The following is a 20,335-nucleotide window of genomic DNA, read 5'->3' on the forward strand; positions in this document are numbered from 1 at the left end:
TTCTTAAAGTTTTTCAATTTTTAAACATTGAAAATTTTATCATAAAAAATTAAAAAAAAAAAAGCGGGCCGACCCGTAGGTCCGCAGGCCAAGAAGTATGCGGGACGGGCCAGTATTTTCAGCTCGCATATTTTATGCGAGACGGGGCGGGCCAGCCCGCATTGTGCGGGCCTTATGCAGACCAGACCTACCCGCATTGCCACCCCTACTTGGATGTACAAGAAGAAGCCACCGTACTTTTTTGGGGTCTGGAACACCCCAACAAAATTTGCATCACTCACATTATATAGAGCTTAAAAAGGTTTGAACTATAGTTATTATCTAACAATAAGAGTCGTAAGCTACTTATGCTACCATTTTACATAAATAATTTTTATTAAACACGTACTTTTAAAATAAGTAAAATTTTACATTTAAAGCAATACTTTTAATTTTCCTTTGTCTTTTATCAAATCCATAGGTTATGCGAAGGAGGTAGAAACTTGGTAAAAATAATCCATTTGAAATACGAATTTCTTGAGTTTTTCATTTTGTGGACTGCCTTATCCATATACCTAGCTCTACTTGATACAATAAATAATAAATGCATAAATATGAGCACAATTCTAAGATTACTAAAGCCTTTCCTTCACCACTGTTCTGATGAGATCTCTGCTGTTCCACACGAGCACCAGCGTTTCCATATGCACTGATCTACTGCGAGCCCCTGAGGTAGAGGCTGGGTTATTAAATGCACATCTCTGAGATTTGCATCTTGCTATTTTTAAGGTACTCAAAAAGTATCTGCCTGCATACTGCAGAACATAAAAAAATTAGAATATCCCTTGGTTAAACATATTTTTTCAGTCCATGGTGCCCTTGAAGATGTACTGACCCTTAAAATGACTGCCTCAAATTTACCACTCAATATAAATTGCATCAAAAAATGGAAGTATGATGGGATGAGAAATGAGAGGATGAATTAGAGCCACTAGACTTGCACATCTATAATAATTCTCCATAGATTGTGATGACAACTCAAGAACTAGTAAAACAACTAATATAGCATAGGAATGGTGCTACTTACATTTGGAATGTCAAAATCGCCTTCCCTTGCATCGCATATATCCAGTGACAATTTTCGAAGCAATGGCATCTGTTATAGTTATGACAGAAGATACAACATCTAAATATTAGTTTCCCCACATTTACAAAATACAAAATAATAAATAAACACGTCTAAGCAAAGTGCAACCTCTGAAGCAGCATAACAAATGAAGTTTCTGCATAGCCCAGGGCCCTGCATAGTAGATTACAGTTTCAACTTTCAATATATGGTCTCCAGAGGGATTCATAAAGCAAATATTAGCTTTTTTTCAGAAAGCTGGATGAAAGCTGAGAATTAAGATTTTTAACATAATTTAGTATTATCTTAATAGTCAAAGACGCATAAGTATATTATTTCATACTTCAGATGCGTAGCAAAAAGTGTCTCAAAGAGCAGAAAGAATAGGGCATATTTGTTTCCAATTGTACTTATAATCTCATGTGCAGTCCTTATTTGATCATCAGAAAGAATCAAGATTCACATAATCGCCAATCAGAATGTTTAGGCCTTCTAAATAGAAATAAATAAAGAATATTGCTGGAAGAATAATGTGTACAGCAATAAAAAAATTGAGAACAAGGCTCAAATACCATGTGTTGGAGTGTAAAATGTCTCATTTCATTTTAGAACAAAAAAATTGAATGTATAGAAAGCTCACATTATGACGCAGCAGGATATCTTCAAGAGCTTTGCAGTCAAGAAGAGCAGAGGCCCCATTAGCTGTTACTTCTCCGCAGTCCTAAAAAGTATGCATACTTGCAATTAAAATTTAATTACAGAAACCTAGAGGGTAGCGTGATAAAGTTTTAGAACCAAAGAATCTCATTGTTGAAATGTTAGCATCAGTTATTTTATTATTATTCTGTACATTGCAGTACTACAGTTGTACTATTATTGTTATTCTTTCCTACATCCATGTTAAATGCAATACAGAGGTAAGGACTCTCTTTCCATGCCAATTCGCTCTTTTTCGTACTCATGAAACAATGTGGTAACTATGATCATACGCATTCTCTAAACAATAAGTATTTGATGTATAAAAACAAATTAAAAAGTAACAATTACCATAACACAGGATTGGTACTCAGTCTCTATGTCAAATTCAGCAGAACAACTTTGAGTTACCAATAATGGGAGATAGGTTTATTCTTTCACTTCCCAGCAGGAAAAAAAAAAACTATTCATTCTTACAAAATTACTCTAGGCCAGGAGATGACAGCTGCTTGGTTTCTAGGACACGCATATTGCTTGGTTTCTAAGACACTCATTTAGCCAACATATTCACATTATGTAAAAAAGGTCTGCGCATAAACATGTTATAGCCATGTCAGAGATAATTCTATGTTTTTCTAAAGTGGGGAAATCAACAAACCTCTAAATGAATAGAGACCAAGCCTGGCCACCCACACGAAATTATCTGTAGAGAGTCTGCAATGAGAACTAGCATTGAGTCATCGACAAATATAGAAGTGATTACTGGTTGATTAAATTAGCAGTGGCCAAAATACTATAACTTAAATTGTACAAGACAAAATTCAGTAAATTGTTATTGTCCCCTCCCTCCTTTAATCTTCCATTTTCTTTTTTCTAATTGTTACCGACAACCAGAGAATTCTAAATAGCAATAGACAACAAAACAATCAGCAAAATGGCAGAGGCTGTTCCTGTTTGCAATATTATATAGAGGATAAGACTTCATCAAATTAGAGGCATATGATAATGATACAAAATCATGTGCTATAGTCACATGCCCCTAATAATCATTAGACTAATTAATCCCCCTAATAATCATTAGACTAATTAATCCTAACCTGAGTCAAGAAGAGAACACCCAAGCAATGAAAGCTCAGCCAAATTTCTACAGTTTTGAGTTAGAACGACCAAATCATCATTTGTCATCCAAGGGGTTACTCTTTCAAGCCTCAACTTTCTCAGATTTTGCATCGGGAATTTGAAGCTTGACATGGATATATCACCAAAACAATAGCACATGGCTAATACTTGCAAGTTTTTCAGGGATGCAAAAAAGTTCATCACAATTATATCAGATATTACCTGTAAAAAAAAAGAAACCCAAAATAAAGGGAAACAATTTTAGAAATGCGATACAGCATCTAAGAACTGAAAGCACAACTATACATAGAGTAAAGTATAATAGTTAATGTAAGAAACATGCATCTCCTACACATTGATACAAGAAGAATCAGAAAGACAACATTTTAGCTATAACTGATGAAACTAATTCAAGGTGAAAACCTGGACTCGTCTGGTGGAATGCTTGGAGGAGGCAATAATGATGGAACTTCATGGAGTGTAGATGCCAAATGGAAAAGTTTAACCACTAAATTAGCTAAAGGAAAAAGTTTCTTCATTGTTTTTCAGAACTTTGATCCATTAAAATAATTTTTCTATATTCTTTAGGGAACATTTAAGAACCTCAAATCACAGGGAAGGTGATCATCACCTGAAAATGAAGGATTATTGTTTCTAGCAAGGGACAGATTGCAGGTAACCGTTTCAAAGCATCTTCACCTAGCATTCCACCTAAACCAATGTTGATGGCCTTTAATGACATCAGTGCAGATTCCAGAGAACTAAAAGAGATGAAAGAAAAGCCCCATCCAAACTCAATCTCTTCCAATCTATTCATTTTTCCTAACTCAGCATGTAGTTTTTCATGCAAAGAGGGTAAATCAGATTCCCTTTTTTCAGTACAACTGTCTCCAGGAAACAAATTTCGACAGTCTCTTGCTTTCAGACACTTTAAACTTGGATTTCCTTGAATAACATGAGTTAATGCAGCCCCAGAAATCTGCAATTCCAAAAAAATAAGAAATTGTCTCAGTAACCCAAAATGTCCCTCCCTGCATATATCAATTTAATTTTCTTGGGGGATGTTGTATGACATAATGGTAGCTTATTGTACAATAACATGCATAAAATATCAGTTAAGCATACAATATTTGAACACAAGGATAGTTAAACTAGAGGCGATGAAATTGAACAACTAAGAAGAAACTTTGAATAACTTATCCCATTGATGGAAACATAAAGGTTATAATGTTTGTAGTGAAAGCATCCAAAACAACAGTTAGAATTCAACATGAGAAAGATATAACTTGTTTATTAGCCAATGCTTATACAATTAAAGGAGGTATATAATATACATCATGCTTAGTTATTTTAGGTAGAAACTGGCCCTGTAAGTCATCTCTACAGCCGAAATAAACTTGCTATTGTACATAGAATGGAGCAAGCATTCAAACCACACAACCTTAAACTTGAACTAGCATTTAAGTTTCAGTAATAACATCAACAACTTCTATTGCCAACTGCAAAGATAAAGAAAAAATATGCAAGTCTATAAACTTGATGACAAACCTTAGTATTTGAAATATCAAGCATCTCCAAGGAAGAACCTACAAAATTATACAGTGCCTGGTCAACCAGATCAGTTCCTCTCAGGCATAAACTCTTCAAAACTTGCGTTTGAGACATAAGCTCGATTAGAGATGACTTTGAAACACCTATAAAACAACCATTTATCATTTTTCTTTAACATAAACAGAAATTTCTAAAAATGTAAAGCACTCCTCTCAAAACAACAGTACTAGGTGTTGTACAAGTTGTTTTCAATTATAAAGCATGATTTGGTCCCTTATTACATTTGATTCAAACAAAAATTATTCATGAGGTTATCACTACAGGAATTTCTTTTACCACAGAAAAGTTAAAAAAGCTTGAAAATAAAGCAAAAAACTGTTGGACTGAAGAGCTAGCATGTGAAGAGGTTATAAGGGTGATCCAAAGCAATAGTAACATAATTGTAACCTAACTAATGTATGCATGTATCAAAAGTTTTCATGAAAAAATAGGTATGTTAAATCATTATCATTTATCAGTCCATCGTTCTGTTTGAATAAAACTTTATCCAAGTCACACAATGCCCTAGCTTCTTTCGAATGTCAAAAACATCTGCAGTTAGTATTATTAAGTAAATGGTACTTCTTGAAATTTTATACAAGCCAAGCATTTACAGATTCATTATGGAAGTTGACTCAAATAAGAAAAAGGAATACAACTTACCCTGGCAGCCACCCATGTGTAATGTTTCAAAATTAGACACCACAGAATTCAAACGCTTATCTCTAGAATGTAGAGAGGTGTTGCCACTATCAGAAATAGCTGAGCAAAGAGCTTGAACAGCATTTATCCCAAATGAAGTATCACAAACCACAATTGAATTAAGTTTTTTACACGTGGAAATGAGATCAGATATGCCAATATCAGTAACAGAAATGCATCCTTTAATATTCAGGTGACACAATGAAACACATAATTTGGAGATGTAATGGAGACCCAAATCTGGCAGGAAAAAGAATTATTATAGGTTAACATGGGCACAAGCATAGACTAGAAAAAGAGATAGATTCAAAATGAAGCTTTTCACCAGAAAAAAAACTCTTACCACTGACATCAGTTCTTCCATCCAATGTGAGTTTTGTAACATTAGAAAGAGGAGGTCCAAATTCATTAAATGACATGATTTGCACTGCTTGATATTTAGCACTAGAGGTCTTCTCTGGTACTGGCTGTACCTCAGCGGGACTAGAGGATAAAACTGTAACTGATGCTGGTATCAGTGGAGTAATATCAACAGTCATGTCAATTTCACAAACCAACGGACATTTCTCCAATAACTGAAGGAAACTGGTTGTCCCAATGTTCAAAAGATAACCTGCTTTCAATGTTCTTAAAGAAGGAAAGGACTTGCGGAAGCAATCAACAGCATGTTCAACATGCAAATTTCGACACTTAGAGATATCCACCTCCTGAACTGCTTCAAAGGTCAAGGTTTCTTCTGACAGATTTTGTGGGAACACCCATCTATCTCTTACAGGATGTTTACAATTAAAAAACAACTTTTCTATAATCTTCTCTTGCATGGGATCTGTTAAATATGATTGAGGGATGAGTGACAGACAAAGTATAGTAGATGGTATTTGCGGGCAACCAGAAAGGTTCACTTTCTGCATGCAATGGAAACTTATGTTACAAAAGCATGATAGCATTCTTAATATAACATCACATACTCCTTGCAAACAACTAGAAGACAAATTGGCTAAGATATAAGAATATCTAGGAGAGAAAAAATACTAAGAAAAAAAATGAAATTGACTTATCCATAAGCTAAAATTAGCTTATGCGCAAGTTAAAATAAAAATTTAGAGAAGTTACATGAGAGAGCCTCTATAAATTAGCTTATACACAAGTTAATTTTAATTTATGAAAATGTCAACTTCCTTTTTTTCTTCATATTTTTCTTTCCTAAAATTCTTATGAAGAAGTCATCCAAAAAGGCATAAGACAACACAATGCATTTGAATAGCACTTGCAAATACTGAAACCATGAATCAGAAGGAACCAATCATAATTAACAAAGTCAACAGAGAAAAATGTGAAAAACAATACAAAGATTCTTCACAATATAACACTAGAAACAGAAGGAAAAGGGATGCAGCACAGCTTGGTAACACGTTTGTTTTGGGTACAAAATGTCACGGATTCAAATCCTCTCATCCCTATCATGAAATACATAAAAGTTACACAACAATAATACTTAAATGCCTATTTGGTCATTACAATGTTTTGTGGATCTCTTAACATAAGATGAAAGAAAAAGCTAACTTTAGTCAATGAAATGCCAATCTGGTCAAGTAATGAGCTCATCACGTTCAATTTGTACTTTTTTCCATACCATCAAAGGAAATGAATAATAGTGTCTATGAAGTATTGACTTTAACTCTGACACCAAACATGTCATTTACACAGGGAGATAACTAATGTAAAAAATATAGGACATTGTGACACCACACACACATATATACATATGTTGAGAATTGAATTGAAAATTATAATTCACCTTATAAAAATAAAGTTAAGATTCATAATTTCAAATGAAAATAACCTTCACAAAAAGAATACTGAGATAGGAGGGAGTGAGAAGCCATTTTTCAATGCAATCTTCAAAAAAATCCTCAAATAAGAAGATGAAACATACTTCTTAAAACAACTAGTTATGTCCTATAATAATGAGCCTCAAAAAATGCTATGATAGGAAGCACCTTCAAGTTGTTTCAAGGTACAAGATCTAGTCTAGAGTTGGTGACCTCCTTCATAATCATTGAAAAAACTATAGCCTGTAGTTCTAATTCAAGTGAAAATAAGTTTAAAAAATACATTTTTTTATTTATTTAGACATTGTACAGGTGTGTCCAACACATGTCAAGGACGTGCCGTGTTAGTAAGGTGTAGGACATGCAACATGTCTCTCAATTTGCATGTTGATGATCTTTGGATTGTATCATTTTATACATGTATTCTTTTGGTGTGGGCTATGGAGGGAAATCACCTGTTCATTCTCTAATTCTACTTAAAAATGATCATATAGAGGCAATCTTAATTATTAGCCAATAATTAATAAAATAAAATTCATACAAGATAGTACGGTGTTCTCTTAACGTCTTTTTCTTCTTTTTTTCTGGTACAATAAATCCAAAGTATTAAAAGCTCATAAGCTTGAGCTAAGAAACATAATTAACAAAGCCAAAACAATTGAGGGCTTTCAAGTATTAGAAGTACCTTAGAATATTCTGTCAACCTAATTCTGAGATGATCCAAGTCACTATACTTGAAAGTACCCAGTGAACCCATAGGAACAATATTTAGTAGTCTGAAAATTGAATCAAGGCTTTCCTCAGCCAGCTGTCTAAAATAAAAAGAGTTTCTTTTTCCTGTTAAACAAATAAAAAATTACCTTACAACATCTAGGAATTTCTGCATGAAGAATAAAGACTGTTCAGTGCTTCATGTAAAAGCTCAAGAAAATGGTATACCTAGAGCAAACCACAAAGGCAAAAGGCCCACACGAATCTGTAGGAACCAAAATAAAAAGCTTATAAGCATAAACCAAATTGTCATCAATGGCAAAGCCAGATTTCAGGTGCAAAAGCATCAAACAATTTTAAGAACATGATTGATTCATAATTATTTCTCAAAATAAATTAGATGATAAAATATTTACATTTGCATCATACTAATGAGAATATAATTACATGTGGATCAATGTAAATATTAGTCAGCATGTTATCAAAAAATCAGCACAAGTTTATATATATTGAGGGATAACTATGCATAGGTGAGTGGTATTAGAAGTGGAATGTGGAGAAAATAGAGAATAATTCAAGCATCGGAGGTGAGAGGCAGAGGAAGGAGCCTGTTGCAGCCTTTTAAACCAAAGCTTGATATTGGGGGTGAGAGGGATTGAAAGGTGTCAGTTACACCATTTGAATCCCCCCAGTTTCTGTAAATGCTTGTTATTATCTGTATGCATCAGTAAAAATTTTTACTCCAACAAGGTCCTGAATATGTTACACAATTTTTTGAGATTAAATTACACCAACCCCCTTTATTTAAATTACATTACATTACAGTAACGTGCAAACCACCTTCCAAAAGTCTGAGTAAATTATAGTAACACCAATTGAGATTTTGTCAAATTTCTCGTAATATCCCTCATTTTTGGATCCCTACACCAATTCCCTTTGATTGTTTGAAAAACATTACACTCATAACCCTAAATTATTTTAAATACATATTCCTTCATAGTAAAATATGACTGTTATCACTCACTGTTTGCCTTTGGCGGATGTAGGTCCGGAAACTAAGAGAGATGGGTGTAAGTGTTACTAAAGGAATAATGATCGGAATAGTTTTCTCTTTTTCCTAAAGCCTTAGAGACTTGTCCATTAACTACGTTGCTCTATTAGGATTCTTAATGTTTTACAATTCTTATTATTATGTTAATTGTGTTGTTGGTTAAGCTTGTACTAATTGTATTTTACCAGTATTTGACCTAGATTAATTAGTGACACGAGGAGAGGCTTGTATTTTTCTTATAACACCATCATAACATCTCACAAATAGTAACCATGCCAATAAATAGCACATTGTTGACAATATTCTAGTTTCAGCAGCATAGTGAAGCAACATCCTTCTGTTTACAAGATGCAAAAAAGTAGGATTCATTAAGACCATCTACAATGGCAATTTTTCCCAAAAGTATTTCCATTATAAGTTATTCAAGGCCTTTACATCTATAATTAGCCATATAACCTCACTTGTTTCAAAATTCCGATGCAATTGTCTTCAGTTTTGATTGGCCTCTCCAAATTTTCCAAGTTACTTTCAAGCCAGAGAAGAAGTGCATCAGAAAGATGCAGTTCACTGTCAACATACTATAGCATTAGAATGTAAAATTTATGTAGTATTGAATGACGTCATTTTATATATAAATCAGTCAAACCTGTCAACAGTCAACTGAGGGTGCTTTACAGAAGATAGCAGCAGGTCATATGGAAGTTTTACAAAAAATTCGCTACGCTTTGCCCACATCTGTAAAACAAGAAAATGAAAAAAAATATATAAAAAACATCCACAATTAAAAAAATGAACAAAAAACTAAGCTTAGAAAAAGCCCGAAATATATATATATATATATATATATATATATATATATATATATATATATATATATATATATATATATATATATATATATATATATATGCGTGTGTGTGTGTTTGTATCAGTAAGTAATCCCCAGACTACTTTTAAAGCATCACAAAGAATCTACTGTATCAGTTACACATTCTAAAACTAGAAAAGAAATAAACCCAATTGACATCTGAAAATGGAAATTTCCAAAAGCTCTAAGAGAACACACATAAAAATGTGAACTAGGGGAGTTGGAAACTTTGTATCCGTAGTTACTCAAATTAAAGATAATAAATAATGATAAGGATGCAAATTAACAACGGACTACATGAACTTCAAATTGTATTTTCCCGACAAACTAGCAAAAGAAATTTATCTCAACCAGCTCACTTGAAATATATAGAGGTAAGTGGGTTATTGCCTTTCATATCCCCATTTATCTTATCCTAATAACAACAGTATCAAGCGAAAGAGTTTAGTACATACAAAATTTCTTGCTAGGTAGCCCATGCATAAGTGCACGATATAGTCCCTGGCTGCAAAAGAAAATCCATAAAAGAAAAAGAAAAAACCTGAGAATGAACCATGTGATGGTATAGCAGAAGTGAAAGGAAAAAAAAGTGCAGACGTGCAAGTTAATCATTGCCAATATAAAAAAAAAAAAAACATTTTACCACGATCTGAGCCAAAATTCCAAATTTGGATCAAGTCCTCCATTTGTATTTGAGTAGATTGAAATCCTTCGGGTGAGAACACCTCAGAAAGCCACATCTCACACTTCAAGAGAAGTGATTCCACTCCAAAATAAAGCGCACCCTAAGACATACAACAAAAACACAAACTGCATCAGCCAATAGACTGTCAAATGACAAATATTAGTTACAAAACGCAATGATCTCAAATAAAACAAGGAGTCCGGAAACTACAATCACATATTGCCTGACCAACAGCATACCTCATAAAGAGGGAAGAAATTATCCAACGTAATATCCAAAACGCAGTCACACATATGCTTAAGAATTTGCAAAAATTCGCTCACATTCCAATTGATAGAGATAGAGCCCAAGCATGATTCACTGCAGAAGTAACAATAAGTACGGTGTGTGCATGCAGATTCTCGAGATCAATTTAAAGTAAAAACAATGAAGAGGAAGATAGAAAACAAAGTTTGAGGTTAACATATGTTGCACCTGAAGTTCCCACTGAGGAGGCCGCGGAAATACATAGATTGTTCAATGAGCCTGTTAATCGGTACCAAGAATGAAAAGAATTGGAAATTAATCGACACTGGATGCATAAGTTAAGTGAAATTGAGTTCAATGAGAAAAAGTGTATGGAGGGAAGTGACGGACATATTGGAATGTGCCTGAACTTTAATCGTCGGAAAAGTGAGAATCGTTGGGAGATCCCAAGAGAGAATATCAGCGGTGGACACGAGAATCTCATCCTTTAGGGTTTCAGCTGTTTGGATTGAATCAGTGTTAGTACAAACAAGGAAAACGTGCTCGTCGTCTTCGTCTGAGACCTCCATTGTAAGAACAAAGAGACGGCAAGTGAAGTGAAGTGAAGAAAATTGAGAGATACACCTAACGTTTTTAGACAATTTGAAGGAGAACTCAAATAATAATAAAAATGCTTTAATGAATAGAAATAAAAAAATAGAAATTATATATATATATATATATATATATATATATATATATATATATAATTAGATGAAACCAAAATATTTTTTATTTTTTATAACTGATTTGTATGATTTGTTTTTCATTTATATATTAGTATCACACATGAGATTACACATGTTGAGCATCAAATCTAACTTTCATAGAATAAATTTTATTGTTTTTTTCCATAACTATTAAGTATAAATAAAGGTAACAAAAGTTTTAAAAATGGAAAGTAAATTATTTAAAAACATGAAAAAGGAGATACTTCTATTACGATATATTATAATAAAATAAATAATTAAAATGATAGGTGCATTTCAAAATGGAGAGCACAACGTCCTCATCCCACAGTAGCAAAATCAAAGATTACTTGGCTTATTTTCATTACCATTCACCGCTAAATTGATAGAAACATTTTAAAATGGAGCTCTACCACTTATCATTCTTCTAGAGGTTAGGATTTGCCTTTTTCAAACCCTGAAGTAAAACAACAATAGCGACTATAAATTTGTTCAAGTGATCTAATCAAGAGTGTAATTCTCACATTAAATATAATTAACCAAATTAAATATTACATAAGAAAAAAAAAAGACTGATAAATCTGATATCTTAAAATTTTTCTGATGCCTTAAAATTTTGGATTAAAAATGATTTCAGATCTCATTATGTCTCAATATTGGAGTCTGATGTTAAAGTGGCAGGATCTTTTATTAACAAGTCAACACGGGGAATATGGGAATAGGACTTTTTATTTGTTGGAATATTTGATCTTTGAGAATGTGATTATTAACCGTAGAGTTGCCATATGACATGAACCTCTTCCTAGTGCCTAATCTCTAACTTCCTAATGCAAGAAATCATGATATAAAACTTATTCGCAACAAGGCTGTTAAGCTTAAGGCTTACAAATAAATTACATCTCGACACTGACAGGGAGCCATAAATGAGAATCCATAACATGAATGCCATTTTCAATAGAAAGCAATGTCTTTAAAACAACTCGAATTCTACACGCTCTCCTACTTTACACTCTAAGTACTTAGCACCCTTAACCTGTGAGTTAATCATGTCTGAAACTCCATAATCATAATAGTCTGGAAGTTCTGGAGGGACAGCGCAACGAATTAAGGCCCAGTTAAGGCCTTCAAAGAAAGGATGCTGTTTAATCTCAGCAGCCCCTTTCTCTGAACCCAAACGATTTTCAGGCTCCTTAACCAACAACCCTCTAATCAGATCCTTTGCTTGGAAACTAACAAATGGGTGGTCAGGGAACCTAAGACTCTGCATCACTACGTTGGCCAATGTTTCTTCATTGTTAGAACCTTTAAAGGGTGTTCTACCATACAAAAGTTCATAGAGAAAAACACCAAATGTCCACCAGTCAACTGCAGCTCCATGTCCCTCTTCTTTGATGATCTCAGGAGCCAGGTATTCATGTGTACCAACAAAGGAATTTGATCTTGCATCAGTGGGCTCGGCCACTAGCTGTGGCAATGATCTGATCTGGGCAGAAGGATCAGCTTTTAATCTCCTTGTTTTTGCAGCCGCAGGTAGGAATCTTGGGCTGAAGCATGGAACTTGACAAGATGGTTCGATGCAGAATGGTTCAATGCAACTTGATTGCACACTTAGACCAGAAATTTTTGCAGGGTCGACATCAGAAGATGATTTCAGAAGTGTTGGGTTTACAGCACACCTCAGGGACAGATCAAAATCTGTGAGCATAATGTGGCCATCTTCCCGAACAAGAATGTTTTCAGGTTTCAAATCACGGTAAACAACTCCAAGCATGTGCAAGTACTCCAAAGCAAGAAGGACTTCGGCAACATAGAACCTGCACGATACATATACGTAAGTTTCAGAAATATTCAATTGATGTTACCACTTTATGCTGAGGAAAGAAACTATTACCGTAATAATCAGTAATTCAAACAATATCGCCTTTGTCAACGTAAAGAAAGAGAACTCAAAAATGGAGGTCAGACTATTGGAGAATACTGCAAGGTTTTAGAAATATGACATTGAGAGGATGGAGATTCAGTAGGTGGGTACAACAGGGAGATCATAGCTAACTGAGGCATAGGCAAAGGAAATACGTGGCACAATGCACAACCAAGTTGCACAATAGCAAACAGAGAACATAGCAATAAAAGCCTTGCTGGTCAGTAAACCCCAACTCATGGATACGATTTTATTAGAACAATGTTGGTTGGTTTTTATTTTAACCGTTCAAGTTAAATAAAAAACACAATAAATTATTAAAATATATTTAACAGAACCTCTTCTATTTATTGAGAACAGGTAAGGGTCCGTATACTTTTATTGTCTAAGAGTTTCAAATCTACCAAATTTATAAGGAACAGAGTTTTGATCGACAAAGAATGGATAATTCCAAGTGAGCACAATCAATGAAACAACTACTGAGTTTATTTCATAACTGTTATGATTTACGAGGGAACATAAAACGCAGAAGCCTTCTTAATTAAAGCAGCAACATAAAACGCATAGAATCATATTCAGTATAGTGCCGCAGTAAAGTAATATACTATACAAAAGAAACGTGTCCAAAACTTATTAATACATCAGATAAGGACATATATGCATTACATAACACGAGAATGATCACAAGCGCTGCAAGAATAATTGAGCAAATTAGATGTATTCGTTTATGCCAGGAAATACTTGAGCAGTTGAGAAATCATATCATTTATTGAACGCCTAAAATTTAGTGTGTGAGTCGTTGCATATAACTTCTGACCAAACAGAAAATAAAATCCTAATATATTACTGGACACTTGCTCTTAGTATCTTACCTTGCTGCTGGCTCTGAAAAACATCTACCAAGCTGCTTCTGCCGTAGAACATGAAGATCTCCTCCTGGACAATACTCCATGATAAGACACGATAGATTATCTGATGTAAATTGTGCATACATTGTGGGAAGAAAAGGATGATCCAGGATCCTTAGTATTTCTCTTTCAGTTTGAGCCCTAGGCATTTTCTTTCTCCTTTCCAAAAATTCATTGTCCATGACCTTAATAGCAAACAAGCAGCTTGTGCCAATTAGTTCCGCAAGATATACGGTCCCAATGTCTCCACAACCAAGCTTCTTCAAGAGATTGAAGTTTCTCAAGCTCAAGACTCCATGCTGCATTTGAACATGTCGTATGGCTTCCCATCTGACATCTTTTGACATGTGAGGCCTAGTGCTACGACTTGAGCCACTTACATTGCTCTCATCACTGGTACTTGTACTACTACTGTACTCCCCTTGACTACTTTTAGAGCTTTGCGAAAATTCAAGTTGCTCTTTCAACTTGGAGTTCTTGACTTTTGCAACTGTTTTGCTTTTATTACCGCCAGTTAGCACCAAACCAGGTTTGTTTAAGCCGGACTGTACATTACTCTTGTTTACTCCATTTCCAGGACTGGTAGAGTCCAATGCCACAGCATCTTGGTTTTTTTCTTCACTTGTATTTTCTAAAGCACATCTACATCTCTCACAAATTAGCCGAGGCGTACCAGGAACTGGCTTCTTAACTACATTGGGCATAGGACCACATAAAGCAGAACCCGAATCCTCCTTTAGTTTCTTCTTAGTCAGATTCTTGTTCTTGATGACTGATTTAACAGTGCGGGGGGCATGGCGTGGCAGTTTGTTAACTCTGTTGCCATTTGCAGAAGTAGATGAAGATTCAGTTTGCGACCTACCTTTTTTCCCGTTACTTGACACACATGCTTTATTACCCAACTTTTTAGGGGAAGAAGCATTTTTGGGCACCTCTAGCTTGCTTCCAATTGTATTAGGAAGAGAAGATGAAGAGGCAGATGCTTGTTCTTCTGTTTCAACAGGTACCACTCTTTGTGACTGAATTCCAACTTTACTAGATGGGCATGCCAAATCACTTTGTATCAATGAAGTCCCAGAATCATATTGAGTGGTGGCAACAGCAATTTGCCGAGACGAATGAATGTTTCGGCTCGACGATGCGATTTGGGCAGGTTGATAAGATTGAGAGGTTTTCACCAATGAAAGGGACTTACTTTTTTCTGGCACAAGAGCTACTTCAATTTGACGCTCCTTGCTCTCAACAGAGGAAGGCCCAGGTCGATTGGTTTCAACTACAACTGAATTGTACAATGTCTGTATCTTCCCAACTTCAGATATTCTTGGAGAAGCTGTTGACTTTGATAATCTCTTCATAGCGGCCATTTCCGATGCCTTAGATATGCAAAGGTCTCTTAATGCTTGCTTTAAATTAACAGGCTCAGAAGCCCCAACTCTTGGGGACCGAGGAACACCCATTGTAATTGGCTTTTTTAACGCACTTTTCAGTCTAGGACTTGTGCCGTCTTGTAAAAGACCCAGATCCCTTGACGAAGACTTAAGAGCAATTGATTCAAACAGCTTATTAATATCATCGTCTAGATCATCCTTGCATCCGAGTTTCAGCATCGAAAGTTTGTGACTTTTCTCAGACGTGCTACACTCAGAATTGTACCGATAAATCCCAGGAGCTTTCCTTGTATTCAGCTCCTCCCTTGCCTCAACTATTTCGGAAGTGCCTGAGAATGAACCCATTACTGGACTAAATGCTCAGCTAACGTACCTTTTCATAATATAGAGGCAACACATAAACGTTGATTCGCCATGCTCAAGTCTCACTACTAGTTCACTTCACGTATATCATACACCATAAACTCAAAATCCAAGGAAAGAGAACCCGGCATCAAAACCATTCTTTAGATAGATAAAAATTGAAGTCTGAATGGTACATTCACTCTGTTTACCAGCTACATGACATTTGAAACCCTGCTATAAGGGCCAACATTTGAAGGCATCAGCAAACAAAGAAAATAGTACGAAAAAATTAATTTAATAAGTAAGAGAAAGGGAATGAAACGAAATTGAAAGACAATGCAAGAAGTCCATAAGTGTATGGAAAAATATTATTTAACTTTGCATAATCCCATTATTCTCCCTTCCACTTCCTCCAAAATTCCCACCCCTTCCCCCACCACCAAACAAGCCCTAAGAAGAAAACAATCAGAGCCAAATAACTATATACTCAAGTAAAGATAAACAAAACACTTTTCGTTGCTATTCATAATATGCCTCAACTATTACTCCTAACAACATCTCTTACTGCTTCTCATTGGACCCCAGACTGAGGTAAAAACACTCAAATCGAAGCCCTTTGTTGTTATTTAAACCATTAAGACAACCCCCTCCAAAAAGAATCACAACAGAGAAGCATTGTTTTATTCTCTTATCTTTCTAAAAGTGTTCATAAAACTAAACAATCACCAGATCAGGAGAAATGCAGAGCCAGGCGAAGCCGTGAGCCAGTTTTTTGTTGCTTTTCACAATCACATTACCCTATTACGAAAGGAGGGGGTGGTCCTGTGAACTTAGGATCTATCTCCATCCCCAAAAAAAATGGTCCCAACACCAAACCTCACCAAAAAAATTAAAACAAAAATACCAAAACGAACTCTCTCTCACACACACACACAAGTACATGAACTCGAACTAGAAATCCTTTTTCACATATTAAAATCCAAAGCAGCTGAAAAGTAAAATAACTCGAACCGCAAAAAGAAAAAGGTCGAAATCTGCAAAGATGTACGGTATAGGCAGACAATATTCACCTCAGATAGATAAAGAGAGAGAGAGAAAGAAATACGCATACATATTGGTTGGAGGAGTCAGAATTTAAAATGAAGCAAATGCGATCGGAAAGAAGCAGTAGCAGCGAGATGAAGCAAAGGCGAAGATGGAATGACACATTGACGCAGCAGCTTTAAACGGTGAAAAGAAAGTGGGAAAAAGAAGAAGGAGAAGAAAAGGAAAAAACCCTAAGCGCGGATGAAATGGTTGTGGTGGAAAGGTTATAGAGAGAGATGCAGAACAGAACGTAGTAATATGCTTCTGTTCCGTTTTCAGCAATGGCACTGATTGCTTTGTGCAGACAGGACCCACCCATGCTACAATAAAATCAAAATTCGAAAGTGTGAATAAATACTGCTACATAAATTCTTCATTTATGAAACCGAAATTGTTGAAAAGACACATGCGAGAATGTACTGTTCAATGTATGAAGGGTATGGTGGGAATTTAATAAAGGATCAAGGTTTCCCATCACTCTTTTTTGGCTCTTTATTTAAATAATATCTCAGTTCTCAGATTTGTCTTCTCCTACATTTTTTTTTCCATCTCAGACACACCTTGCACCATACAATAATTGCATTGCTTCAAAATCAAAAATTTAAAACACAATTCATAGTATCCGATGTGGTCTGTTTAATCAATAACAACTTTATAAAAAACGTACGACGCGTAATTTGGATGTTAATTATTGATGTCGTGAAAGTGTTTCATACCCCATTACCAATTGTTTAGTTCAGCAAAAAAGATGTCAACTTTCTGTGATTGCCTTCTCGTTGGGTTTAAGCATTGTCTTTAATTTTAACTTTATTAATTAATTGGTGATTGTTAATTAGCATGAAGTGGTTCGTGATTTGATTTCACACTGGTGGAAGAGCCGTAATTTGAAAGAAATGAATTTGCAGTCAAATGAGAAATGAAAAGCTGTAAAGAAACAGGTTTTCCCTTTTCCCGAGGAAAAACTGAATCATAGTGTTCATCATGTTGCTCCCCATGATCTCTTTTGAAATTACTACTAATATTTTTACTTCTCAGTTCAGATTCCAGAATCTCAAAATTACAACACTTTCACAGTTTTGGGTACATCTCAAATACTTGTGAGTTTCACTGTCAATAGACAGAGTCAGAACTTTAATTTAAGAGAGTTAGAAATTAAAAATATATATTAATTTTATTAACTTAAAAATCAAATCAAGATAAATGGCACTGTATATTCTATGTTTATTTTATTTTATTAATTATTGTATACATTTAAAGAGGTTAAAATTCGGTTAAATATTAATTATAAATTACATAATAAGTAAAAGGTAAAAGAATTGGGGTATTTTTTATTATAGCATTGGTTATAATCTCATTATTAAAGAATTTGTTTGTTGGATATCATACTGTGAACAAAATCACTCTTTAATATAGTTAGTTAAGAAAAACTGGTAGCGTGAATAAAAGAACTGATCATTAAAACGTTATCTTTAAATTAATACTGTTGCAACATTCTTAAATGGACTTTATTTAATAGTGGTGGTGTGTGTTATACCTAAACTTTAGATATGACCTATCTTATTAATTGTATTTGTCTTGATGTAGCAGAAAAAATTTATGAAAATCTTCAAATTTTCAGACCTTAAATAGCAAATAAACTAATAACAAATTCATAAACTTAAATAAAAAGTGGAGCAATGCTAGCTATCAATCATTTTTTTTCTTTGCTTCTGCTATGGAACAGTGTAGAAAACCTTTGACAGAAGAGAACAGAAGAAGGACATGAAGATTATATGAGTGATGATGTGAGCCTTTTTAGAAAAGATAGTAATCAAAAAAAGATAAAAATATTTATGTTTAGTCATAACCCAATAATTGTCGTAAGTGAGAGCAGGATTTCTACCAAATGCAAAACTGAATGTTGGCATCCTCTGCTATTCGTGTCCCCAACCACACAAATGGAGGGAAAACCAAATTTTGAATCATAACATTATTTGTTTATAGGAAAAGGGTAAGTTAACGAAGTTTTTTTTTACAAACTTTGATAAACTACTTATTTAGATTAAAAAATATTATTTTATTATTTTATTTTGGTTAAAAAATAATATTTTATTTTATTTTAATTTTATTTATAAAAAATTTGTCAAAAAATAATTTTCCTTGTTTATAAAAAATATATGGTAATTGTTATCATTAATTGTGATCAATAGTATCACACAGATATTAATGTTTTATTTATACAAAACACTTTAATAAAACATTCCAATCGTTTTTCTTTTTACAAAATCATTATTCTACTTCAATCACTTTAATGTAAAATTGGAATAATACAAGTATATGTTAGGTTTAATAGAGGGGTATTATTGAGGAGATATAATACCAATTAGACCTGAGTCTAACCAGATAAGGTATTGACATCACTCTCAACCCAAAATTTTAAGACAACGGGTCTATGAGACTTTATTCTTATATATGTTTTACTTTCTCTTTTCTAGTCCATGTGGGACTTAGACTCATATTTGGACTCCTAACACTATCATACTGGAATTTGTTATTTGTTAAATCTATTGTACCACTATTAATTATTAAAAATCTCACATCGACTAGAGATAAAATTTAGATATCTAATTCTTAAAGTTATGATTTTTTTTTCTCTATTTAAAAGTTGGAGTAAGTGATGGGTCAAGAAGGCTAACTAAGAGAAGAGTTAAGGTAGGCATATGCAGTAATGGAAGGTGGGCCATTGAGCTTGGCACAATAATGGAGCAACCTAGCAAGTAAGATACATTGTAAGGTTTTTATAGTTTGAATTCAGATGCAGTACAGTGAACATGTGTTGATTATTAATTTTTAAAAATATAATTTGATATACTTTTATGAAATCAAGGAGAAGAGTTATTGAAATAAATTCACATAAAAACAAACCCCTTATGTTTTTCACAAACAATAATGTTCATATATTTATACAATACCTTCACTTTTTTCTATCTCGTTTTTTTCTTCAATTTGGTTTGTTTCTCATGTAATGTGATAAAACTTTGTTGTTTAGTGAAATAATTCAACTAATTTGAGTCTGTTCGCAGCATGTTGATTAAAAAATGTTTAATTTGAATTAATTCACTTTTTTTTTGTCACGTATATAACACACCTCAACTTAACTTACCAATAATTTATTGATATTTTTTTTCACTTATCCAGAGATTTAAATTTTCTATATATAACACACCATCTCCAACTTAAAACATTTTAAGATGATTTGTGTGTTTTTTTTTCTTATATATCATTTAACTTTTTAAGTTATGTTTAAATTGAATTTTTCAATTTTCACTTGAAGTTCTAACATAATTAATAATAAAATTATTTTAATTGTCTGTT

The 20,335-nt window shown here is 33.9% G+C and overlaps 2 protein-coding genes across 5 annotated transcripts; both read right to left on the reverse strand.

The window, feature by feature from the left end:
* Positions 1-482: 482 nt before the first annotated feature.
* On the reverse strand, positions 483-11,234 carry LOC114184050 (BTB/POZ domain-containing protein FBL11). 2 transcript variants are annotated; one of them, XM_028071287.1, is made up of 19 exons: positions 10,996-11,234; positions 10,834-10,884; positions 10,599-10,719; positions 10,318-10,459; positions 10,130-10,179; positions 9,453-9,541; positions 9,268-9,373; positions 7,984-8,020; positions 7,730-7,881; positions 5,556-6,117; positions 5,174-5,452; positions 4,469-4,614; positions 3,552-3,899; positions 2,899-3,142; positions 2,460-2,515; positions 1,746-1,826; positions 1,235-1,279; positions 1,067-1,135; positions 483-794 (listed from the first exon to the last, which is right to left on the reverse strand). In XM_028071287.1, exons 1-19 carry the CDS (start codon positions 11,172-11,174, stop codon positions 615-617), a joined length of 2,937 nt encoding a protein of 978 aa, XP_027927088.1. In that variant the 5' UTR covers positions 11,175-11,234; the 3' UTR covers positions 483-614. The 2 variants fall into 2 exon arrangements, with proteins under 2 accessions (XP_027927088.1, XP_027927096.1); XM_028071295.1 differs by lacking the exons at positions 483-794; positions 1,067-1,135; positions 1,235-1,279; positions 1,746-1,826; positions 2,460-2,515 and having other exon boundaries at positions 2,899-3,389.
* Positions 11,235-12,173: 939 nt separating this feature from the next.
* Positions 12,174-17,338, reverse strand: LOC114183675 (serine/threonine-protein kinase D6PKL1). 3 transcript variants are annotated; one of them, XM_028070791.1, is made up of 3 exons: positions 17,007-17,338; positions 14,127-16,126; positions 12,174-13,147 (listed from the first exon to the last, which is right to left on the reverse strand). In XM_028070791.1, exons 2-3 carry the CDS (start codon positions 15,893-15,895, stop codon positions 12,304-12,306), a joined length of 2,613 nt encoding a protein of 870 aa, XP_027926592.1. In that variant the 5' UTR covers positions 15,896-16,126; positions 17,007-17,338; the 3' UTR covers positions 12,174-12,303. The 3 variants fall into 3 exon arrangements, with proteins under 3 accessions (XP_027926592.1, XP_027926583.1, XP_027926600.1); XM_028070782.1 differs by having other exon boundaries at positions 14,127-16,129; XM_028070799.1 differs by lacking the exon at positions 17,007-17,338 and adding an exon at positions 16,622-16,944.
* Positions 17,339-20,335: the final 2,997 nt, after the last annotated feature.

This window comes from Vigna unguiculata, chromosome 1, assembly GCF_004118075.2.
Source record: "Vigna unguiculata cultivar IT97K-499-35 chromosome 1, ASM411807v1, whole genome shotgun sequence".
NCBI classification, from domain to species: domain Eukaryota; kingdom Viridiplantae; phylum Streptophyta; class Magnoliopsida; order Fabales; family Fabaceae; genus Vigna; species Vigna unguiculata.

Excerpts from the sequence above, each read along its gene's own strand:
- LOC114184050 (XM_028071287.1), bottom strand. The coding sequence starts at position 11,174 with ATGGAGGTCTCAGACGAAGACGACGAGCACGTTTTCCTTGTTTGTACT. Across the intron at positions 9,542-10,129 it reads GCTACCTAGCAAGAAATTTT|ATGTGGGCAAAGCGTAGCGA; the intron begins GTATGTACTAAA and ends CTTGTTTTACAG. Across the intron at positions 6,118-7,729 it reads GGTTGACAGAATATTCTAAG|AAAGTGAACCTTTCTGGTTG; the intron begins GTACTTCTAATA and ends CATTGCATGCAG.
- LOC114183675 (XM_028070791.1), bottom strand. The coding sequence starts at position 15,895 with ATGGGTTCATTCTCAGGCACTTCCGAAATAGTTGAGGCAAGGGAGGAG. Across the intron at positions 13,148-14,126 it reads TTTTCAGAGCCAGCAGCAAG|GTTCTATGTTGCCGAAGTCC; the intron begins GTAAGATACTAA and ends TGTATCGTGCAG.